The 10062-nt window shown below is 47.8% G+C and overlaps 1 protein-coding gene across 5 annotated transcripts in view; it reads right to left on the bottom strand.

Moving 5' to 3' along the window:
- LOC102487728 (erythroid transcription factor) overlaps positions 1-10062 on the bottom strand; it is a 67167-nt gene that overhangs the window by 39546 nt on the left and 17559 nt on the right. Inside the window, exons 1-10 of one of the 5 annotated variants that reach the window (XM_006171933.3) lie at positions 9965-10004; positions 8951-9073; positions 8734-8865; positions 8516-8604; positions 6060-6144; positions 5924-5964; positions 5137-5233; positions 4898-4995; positions 2997-3101; positions 2809-2877 (exon numbers count right to left, since the gene is read on the bottom strand). In XM_006171933.3, the coding sequence (XP_006171995.1) occupies positions 2809-2877; positions 2997-3101; positions 4898-4995; positions 5137-5233; positions 5924-5964; positions 6060-6144; positions 8516-8604; positions 8734-8865; positions 8951-9043 (809 nt within the window). In that variant the 5' untranslated portion in view covers positions 9044-9073; positions 9965-10004. The other 4 variants (XM_006171931.3, XM_006171932.3, XM_006171934.2 and 1 more) reach the window with 4 other exon arrangements.

Below are 10062 nucleotides of genomic sequence, written 5' to 3'. Positions count from 1 at the left end.
TGGAGGAGAAGGGATTGCGGAGTGGCCATCCCCCTTGGGGGGTGATTTCTCGCTTTCTGTCCCTCTGTCTCTCTCTGTCTATCTGGCGAGCGCACGCGCCCTATAGTGAAAACCTCTCCAAAAATAAATAAATAAATAAAAATTAAAATTAAAATTAAAAAAAAAAAAAGAATAATTTCAGGGACTAGCAGGCGGTGTGATGGTTGGGGCACTGGACACTCCCACATGGCCAACCATAATTCAAGATCTGGACTTGGTGGCTTGCTTTCTTACTTTCTCTCTCTCTGTCTCTCTCTGGTTGAATTAAAATAAAATGAATGAATAAATAAAATTAAAATAGGTAATTCTTTTAAAAAAAGAGTAATTTCATTTTATTTACTATTATTATTATTTTTTTTTTAGAGATTTTTGCTATAGGGTGCGTGCACTCACCAGACAGACAGACAGAGAGACAGAAAGTGAGAAATCACCCCCCAGGGAGGATGGCCACGCCACAATCCCTTCTCCTCCATTCTCCTCTTTGGATCTTGGGCACGCACGCACACGCACCCGGCATGAGTTTTAAGCCACCAGGTCCGGGATGCGAACTGCGGTCGACTACGTGGGAGTCCAGTGACATAGCCATTATGCTAACTGTTGGTCCCAATTTACTATTATTATTTCTAATTTGACTGGAAAGAAACAGAAAGAGAAGGAGAAAGTTAGAAAGCAAGGTGCCAGATCTGGGACTCAGACTGTGGCTGGTCATGCGGGAGTCCAGTGCCTTAACCACCACACCACTTGCTGGTCCCAATATTTCTATATTATTTTATTAAAAATATTTTTTGGACCAGCAGATGGAGTAGAGGTTACATTGCTGGACTTCCACATAGCTGACCTTGGTTTGAGTCCCAGACCCAGTGGCTTGAAGCTCATGCCAGGCACATGTATATGCGTGCCCAAGATCCTGGGAGGAGAATGGAAGAGAAAGGATTGTGGTGTGGCCCCCAGGGGGTGATTGTCCACTTTCCCTTTCACTGAGTCTGTCTCTCTCGCTCCCTGTGAGTACACACACCCTAAGTCAAAAACCTCTAAAAAAAAGTTTTAAAAATTTATTTTTCTTTAATCATGATAGTGTATGTGTATGTGTGTGTGTGTGTATGTGTGAGTGTACATGTGCTCACATGAGAAATAGAGAGAGAGGGACCAGCAGTTAGCATAATGGCTATGTCACTGGACTCCCATGTAGTCGACCGCAGTTCGCGTCCCGGACCTGGTGGCTTAAACTCATGTCAGGCGCGTGTGCGTGCGTGCCCAAGATCCTAAGAGAATGGAGGAGGAGAAGGGATTGTGGCATGGCCATCCACCCTGGGGGGTGATTTCTCGCTTTCTATCTTTCTGTCTGTCTCTGTCTGTCTGGCAAGCGCACGCGCCCTATAGCAAAAACCTCTCCAAAAAAAAAAGAAAGAAAGAAAAGAAATAGAGAGAGAAGCATCCTCCACAGGGTCTGGTCATGCCTCAATTCCCTTTCTCCAGTCCCTCAGCCTTGTCAGATCTTGGGTACTCACGTGTACACCTGGCATGCCTCAGGCTTCCTGGGTCAGGAATTAGAACCACCATATAGGATTTAGTTTCTATTGAGGCACTGCTCAAAAGAAGCTGGATCCCACATAGTGCTATGCCATAGAGCCAGCGTAATTATTTAATTTTTTCTTAATTGCCAGAGGAAGTGTCCCTTTGTCAGAGAGAGAGAGAGAGACAGAGAAAGAGCGACAGAAAAAGAAAGCACTCCCAAACAGGTCATGGTCATATAGCCATTCTTTCTCTTCCATTTCTCCATCCTGTCAGGATTTTGGGCATGCATGCACAGTGTTTTTCTTTTCTTCTCTTTTCTTTTTGGAGAGGTTTTTGCTATAGGGCGCGTGTACTCGTGAGAGAGACAGACAGAAAGCAAGAAATCACCCCCCAGGGGGGATGGCCATGTCGCTATCCCTTCTCCTCTTGGGATCTTGGGCACGCACGCACACACACACACACACACACACGCCTGGTGTGAGTTTAAGCCACTGGGTCCGGACTCAAACCACAGTCAACTACATGGGAGTCCAGTGACAAAGTCATTTTGCCAACTGCTGGTCCCATCACACACAGTGTTTTTCAAGGTGTGGGAACTGGGACTCAAACTGAAGTCAGTCATGTGGGATCTGGCTCCCTTAACCACTAGGCCATGGGGCTGACCCAATTTTTAAATTTTTTTTTAAACTAAATACTTTTCAGGGTTGTCACAGTAAAATAAAAAATAAATAAAGTAGTTGGGGCCAGCAGGTGGCGTGGTGGTTAAGGGTGCTGGACTCCCACATGGCCAACCGCGGTTTGAGTCCCAGACCTGGCGGCTTGCTTTCTCACTTTCTTTCTCTCTCTCTGTCCCTCTCTGGTCAAATTAAAATAAATAAATAAATGGAGAAAGTTAAATAAAATAATTCTTTTTAAAAACGTAGTAATATGAAGTTCACGCCAACTCAAGCACGAATTGGTGAGTAAGATCTCCAAGGATTGTGGGTCTAGTCATATCTCTCCTCCTCCTCTTCTCTATGTGACCTCTTAACCTGTAAGCCTCAGTTCTCTCATCTGTAAAATGGGCCACACAAGAGTCCCTGCCTCACAGGGAAATTAGGAGACACAGAAGACAAATAGAGAGCAGCAAATATCCTGGTCCTAGGGTGGGTCCAATAAACATGAATACCTCCCCTCCCTCCCAGCCCAAGTCTGGGCCTATAAAAGTAGGGGATGTCTGGGACTCTAGCACCTAAGGTGGGACTTGAAGCAAACCTGGGGTCCTGGTCGAAGGTGAACTGTGTTCCTTGACCATGGTGCACATCCCAATCCACGATAAGGACCCTGTGATCAGAAAAGAGAGAGGCTTTGTACAAGAGGACCAGGGTGACTCTGGGAAAAGAGCCCAGACCAGGATGCCCCACCCCATGCCAGCCCCATCACACCCGCCCTCTGCAGCTGACCTCTGAGTGCTGTGCTTCTGCTGGGCGTAGCGGGCAGCTATAGCCACATGGTTGAACATGCAATACCCATCCATAAGACTGTGCTGGGCATGATGTCCAGGAGGCCTGGGCAGGATAGGAAAGGTCACACATTGGTGGTGAGAGTCTTCTGTCAAGACAAACTATCCTGCTCCCTAAGCCTGGGTCACCAACTCCTCAAAAACCAATGCATGCAAATCTGCCAGGAATTGAGTAACTAGGGCTCCTGAATCCTCATTGCCCTTCACCCATGATCTATTGCTTTCTCTCCAAAGCAGATTTGAAGATGTCTATTAAAGTTATCAGTGCATACATTCTCATACCCATTCATTCTGCTGCAGGGACTTAGCTTACAACCTATATAATAAAAAGGAAGAAATAACATGCTTATAAATGTACCACCATATTTTCTATTGCATGTTTTTGAAAGAGCAAATGACTGGGGAGAACCAAAATGCCGATTGGTGGGGGACTGGTTAACTTATAATGCTCTTACACAATGTCATTCTACCTGGCTTTAAGCTATATACTGTTAGAGAAAGTTTTCCAAGATATGTAAGTGAAAACTGCATGGTACAGGAGAGAGTGTGTCAAGTGCTACCACCATTTGTGGTTAAAAAAAAGATGGGGCTGGCAGGTGGCGTAGTGGTTATGGGTGCTGGAGTTCTGTATGGCTGACCGTGGTTTGAGTCCTGGACCTGGTGGCTTTCTCTCTCTCTCTCTCTTGCTCTTGCTCTGTCCCCCTCTGGTTGAATGAAAATAAATAAAGTTAAATAAAATAATTCTTTTTAAATCTGATTTATTCATTCCTTTATTAATTTTTTTAAAATTTTGACCAGAGAGAGACACAGAGAGAGAGAGAGAAAGTGAAGAAACAAGCAACCAGGTCTGGGACTCAAACTGTAGTTGGCCATGTGGGAGTGAGCGTTTAGCACCTTAATCACCACATCACCTTCTGGTCCCATATAAAATAATTATTTTTAGAAAAAAGGGAAGGGAGGAGAAAGTCTCTACGTTTTTGCATTTTATCAATTCTGGGATGCCAATGATAAAATACACTGTGATTTTTACATGCTAGCAACAAAGCAGAAAATGCTGTCAATTAAAGTCTAAGTTATCACTATTTCTAATAGGTATTTGGATTTCAAGACATTACATATATAAATAATGTATGTCTCAATAAAAATGAAATATGGTATTTACTCCTTAAGTAAGAATACTTGCAGGAGGGCAAATGAATTACTGGTCACAATAACTACCTCTCAAGAGAGAAAGCAGGTGTGTAGGTGATGAGGGCAGAAGTTTTTGTTTTTGTTTTTTCCATAGGGCGCGTGCACTCACTGGAGACAGAGATAGAGGGACAGTGAGAAATTATCACCCTGGATGATGGCTATATCACAGTCCCTTCTCATCTATTCTCCTTTCAGGATCTTGGACACGCACACACACATGATTGGCATGATTCCCAAGCCACCAGAGTCTGGGGCTTGAACCACATTCGATCATCTAGGAGTCCAGTGTCTTAACCACCACACCAACTGTTGGCCCCAGAGGGTGGCAGATTTTTTTAAAGAGTTATTTTATTTAACTTTATTTTTTAATTTAATTATTTTTCATTTGGCCAGAGAGGGACAGAGAAAGAGAGAGAGAGAGAGGGCGAGCCACCAGGTCCAGGACTGGAATCGTGGTTGGCCATGTGGGAGTCCAATGCCTTAAACTACTACGCCCCCTGCCAGCCCCAGGAGATTTTAAAAATTGTATTCCCTTTCATCTTTTTCACTCTTGAACCACAAAAAATATATTACCCATACCAATACATGTTACTTTAAGGAGAAGGACTTTTGAAAAAAATAAAAAAAAAGTCAAATGCTAGAGGTTCCTACCTGACAATGGCCATGCCATTCCGGATCTCAGCCCCCAAGACTGCATCCACCAGCCTGAGGACGGAGCCTGAGGCCAGGCAGGCACAGGTATATGAGTTCTAGAGAGACAGTTGGGAGCCAGGGAAGGGAAAAGGGAGAAAGCAGCCCTATTCACTTGCCTGCTTCCTTAGGGTAGGGTAGGCATGGGGATAGGTGACCCCAGGATTGCTGCCACTCCCTGCCCCCAGTTTCATCCATACCGGATGCAGATAAACTGAGTCATAGGTGTCTGCTAGGACGCGGAGTTCCTCCTCACTCATATACTGGGTTGTTTCCATCAGATCAATGAACTCTAGGCTGAGATCACAGACAGGGAATGAGATTCAGGACCTTGTCCCCTTACCAGCTGAGCCCTCCACACACTAGACCCCTAGTCACATCAGGCCTCCTCTCAATCTAGAGGGACAGCCAGGATAAAAGATACATTCCATTTCTTTTAGAGCCTGCCTCATTTCCAGTAATATTCTTCACCACCTGCTCTAGCCATACCAAGTCCTCCTTCCAGGTCTTTGGCCAGACTATTTTAGCAATCTGTTCCTTCTTCCCTCAGCCCTTCTCTTCATCTTACTCACTCTGTTTCTCCTGCTAAAACTCAGCTCTGATCCCCCCTCCACCAAGCTAGCTTTCCTTGAGCCACATTATACTGGGTTTCTTTCTCTGGTGACCTACTGTCCTCTGCAGAAACCCCTGATCACTGTGTATACATACGGTATATGTCTATGCAACCAGATTATAGTTAAAATAGCTAATCATGGACTAATGATATGTCAGGCTCCATTCTAAACAACTGATACACATTGAACCCTCTTGAGGAATTTATATTGACTAGCCCCCACATTACAGGCGATGGCACAGGCTCAGAGAAACTCAGCAACTTGCCCAAGGCCAGCCACACAGTCCATTACATTCCTTCCTAAAGCATTCAGCCTGCTGTGGTAGGTCCAGGGCAGCCTCCTCCCTAGCCCTACAAGGCTCCCAAGCCTTCACCTGTGAACCAACATCAGCTCCTCTTTTTCGGCGAACCGGGCCTGGGGAGACATGAGGAATAAAGGGCTAAGGAACAGGTTGTGCCTGGGTCCTGCCATCTCTCTGCCCTCTACCCCAAGTCAGCAGGGCAACTTACCGGAAAGGACACACAGCGATCCAGGAGGCCCTCCTGGATCAGTTGCTCCTTGATGGCATGGAACCGCTGAGGGCTTTCAGGAAAGCTAGGGAGATGGAAATTCAGTGACACTCATACAATATATACATGGGGACAATGGGAAGCACCACATCTACGCTTGCCACCTTTCCCCCTCCACCTTCTACAGCTGCTCACCCCACAACTGTGCCATCAGCCCTGGCTCCTGTGGACTCCTAAGTCTGAGAGCCTCTCCTACCAACAGCCACTGGAATTATCGTGACTTCCCACCTTGGCTGTCGAATCACGTCCTCCCAGAACTGTTTGTTTCTGCCCTCCTTCCCTCAATAGTCACTTCTGTACACAGCAACCAGACATTGGCTAAAACTCTAATTAGATTAAGTCTCTTTGCTACCTGAAACCCCTCTGTGGCTCCTAACCCATTCTGAGGAAAAGCCAAAGTCCTCCCCATACCCAGAGGGCCCTTTGTAAACCATCTATTCCTCTTCTCCTCTGATCCCATCTCCTACTGCTCTCACTCTCCCTCACTCTGCTTTACCTACACTTATCACTCCCTAGTTCTCAAGTGAACCAAGTACTCTTTGGTACTTGGCACTTTAGCTGTCCTCCCTGACCAGAACACTCTTCTCCCAGATGTCTCTATGGCCAATTCCCTCTCTTCCTTCACATACCTGCTCAAATGGCAGTGTGGTCTTCCCTGAACATCTGATTGAAACTATAGGGTTCTCCCACCCACTTACAGCTTCTACTACTCTCCCTCCCGCTTGTTGCTTCTCCACAGTACCTCTCTTTCTAACATGCTGTATCACTTACTGTCCATTTGTTTACTGTCTTACCCCTTCCTCCTGGAGGCAGAGTTTTTTACTGCTGCATCCCTAGTTCCTCAATAGATGGTAGGTATGTACTCCATAAGTGAAGTATTTTATCATTGTGAGTTTTTATTAGGTTGAGATATGGCAGCCAGACACTAAACACTTAAGAGTTTAATTAACGATGTTATAGGCTAGAAAAATATCTAAGATTGGGTGTGGGGGTAGGGTAGTGGTCAGGTAAAACCTGCTCTGAGAAAGTCTTCAGATATAAAGATTAGCTGGGAAAAGAGAAGGTAGAAATCAATCTCTAGAAAAGGGACTGGCCAAGGTAAAGAATCAAAGTGAGAGGGTGCCTGGCATGTTGGACAAATAGTAAAGTAACCGATGTGGGTGAAGTGAAGCGAAGCGAATAAGAGGGAGGACTGGCTGATGAGGTCACCAAGGTGAAATAGAGCCAGATCACATGAAACCTTAGAGGCCAGGATGAAGAATTTAGACTTTATCCTGAGGAGAACAGTCTGCCCTTGAAGTATTTTTTTTTAAAAAAAAAAGTCATCTTGGGGCCAGCAGTTGGTGTAATGGCCATGTCGCTGGGCTCTCATGTAGTTGACCGTAGTTTGAGTTCCAGACCCAGTGGCTTAAATTCACACTGAGCGTGTGTGCATGTGTGCCCAAGATCCCGAGAGGAGAATGGAGGAGAAGGGACTGCGGCATGGTCATCCTTCCCTGGGGGGGGGGTGATTCCTCGCTTTCTGTCTGTCTCTCTTTGCCTTTCTGGCGAGTGCACGCACCCTATAGCAAAAAACTCTTCCGCCCCCCCGAAACATCTCAAACTTTTATATGTTTCAGGCTCCTTTGTAGAAAACAGACAATAGGAGAAGCAATGAGGCATTGAGGAAGTCTCTGAAAGTCTAAATGATTGACGGTGGTGGTGGGAATGGGGGTGCAGAAGAGAGGTCAGCTAATGAATACTTTTCAAACACAGAGCCAAAACAATGTGCTGACTTTTCTAAAAAGTAGACGGAATGGGAGGTATAATCTTTTTGTTTCAACATAAATATATTAAACATTCTTTTTGGAGAGTTTTTTTTAACTATAGGGCGCGTGTGCTCGCCAGACAGAGAGAGACAGAGAGACAGAAAGCGAGAAATCACCCCCCAGAGGGGATGACCAAGCCACAATCCCTTCTCCTCCATTCTCTCGGGATCCTGGGCACGCACGCACACGCGCCCAGCGTGAGTTTAAGCAACCGGGTCCGGGACTCGAACCGCGGTCAACTACGTGGGAGTTCAGCGACATAGCCATTACGCTAACTGCTGGTCCCAATATATTAAACATTCTTGAATCCCTGATCTCAATTGTCTTCATTAACCACCTCATGCTACTATTAGCTGTTTGATGATATACCCTACTGCTCACCCATCAGCTCCCTGAGAAGGGACCCTGTCTGTCCATTTGGCATACCTGTATCACTAACTCTAGTTATACAGTCACCGCTTAATAAGTATTTGTTGGCTAAAAGAGAAGAACTCTTTCAAACACTCTCCAACCTGGTGTAAGAAAGGATTTGTTCTTGCTGACAGGCTCTAAGTGTATTTAGGGAAAGCCTGGAGGACCCAACCTCACCTGTCATCCCAGAGACAATGGAATTCATTTAGCTGCTCGTCCAACACCAAGCCAGTGCCAGCTAGAGCCTTGGCCTCAAGGTTCAGATCCTGCAGGGGAAAAAGAGAGACACAGATCCACTTAGGGCCTGAGTCAGAGAGAACATCCCATACCGTCCTGGGTGGGGAACCCTGGGGTTTTGATTATAACAGGTTACGTTGCCATCAGGTCCCTCTCACCAGCCCTTGCAGCCCCATGACTAGGTCTTCTTCAGAAGCTGCTTGGCTAAGCTTCTTCATTTTGCCTTTCTTCTTTAATTCCGCTAGACTGTGAGCGGTGCGGGGTCCAGTGCCCTTCTTAACACTTCGTTTCTGCCAATCAGAGAAAAAGGCCAGAGTCCAGAGCACAACCAGTTGCTGTCCCCTCCCCCTCATCATGGCAGGTTTGGGGCCTCACCGAAGTGACGCTGGAGTCATGAGGGGGTAACTGGGGACTGTGCCTATTCCTTCTCTGCCTGGTTGTGGTGGCATCCTGGCCGGTGGAGGTCATGGTTGGGGAGACCTCGCCCCTGACGCGGTTCTGAGGTGGTGGTGGAGCCGTTCGTGAGGGGGGCTGGAGTGCCCTAAGAACCCCACATTCCTGCCCCTTTCCAGGCCCCACCCCTTATACTAGACTCCATCCCTCACACTAGCCCATTGCTTTCTAAACTCCGCCCTCTCCCTCCACGGAGATGTCCGTTCCTTCTGGTCCCACCCGTTCCGCTAGACTCCACCCCTTTTACACGATTCTTTCTCTTCTCTAGTTCTTTCCAAGGGCAATGAACTCCCAGGCTCAGTCAGTTCTAAGACCTGCTCTTTCCAGTCAATCACCGCCCCTCCAATCGACCAAGCCCAATTCCCAGACCCTTTCATTCCTCTAAGCCTCGCCCAGACCCCTCCCCTTCACAAACCAGCCCTTCCTGGCCTCTCTCAGGATAATCACCTACCGTTTCACTCAGCCAGACCCAGCCCTGGCCTCGACTCCACCCGTCACAATTCACTTAACCCCACCCCCTCATCGGGCCTGACCGGTACCTTCCACGCCGCCAGATCCCGCCCCTAGCTTTTCCACAAGCCCCGCTCCTCAGGGGACTGCCCCTTTCCTTCCACCAGACCCCACCCCTGGCCCAGACCCGACCCCCAACGTTTCACCAAGCCCCTTCAGACAATCCCGAGCCCGCCACCTCCACCTTCTCCCCCTCCCCCCCGCCCCCGCCGTCGACACCGGCCAATCCCTTCAGCTCCACTCACTGAGCCCAGCCCCTTTCTTGAACTCCGCCCTTGTCTCGCACCGCCAAATTCCCGGCGACCTGTGTGGTCATGGGTGTCAGAGGCCCTCTTTTCCATTGGGCCAGGTCCCTTTACTGCCCGCCCAGATCCCGCCCACTGAAGGGATAGTGCCTCCAGGCCGCGCCTCTCGTACGGGACACACCTCTCACGAGCTCACAGAGACACGGTGAGAAGCAGGCCGTGCCGTGGCGCGCCTGCGTGAAGCGGCGCGCCTGCGGGCAGCGGCGCGGCGGCCGGCAG

Source organism: Tupaia chinensis, unplaced genomic scaffold (genome assembly GCF_000334495.1).
Source record: "Tupaia chinensis unplaced genomic scaffold, TupChi_1.0 Scaffold150028_1, whole genome shotgun sequence".
NCBI lineage: Eukaryota > Metazoa > Chordata > Mammalia > Scandentia > Tupaiidae > Tupaia > Tupaia belangeri.
Note: the sequence above shows the minus strand (reverse complement) of the source record. Positions and strands in the feature narration are given on the sequence as shown.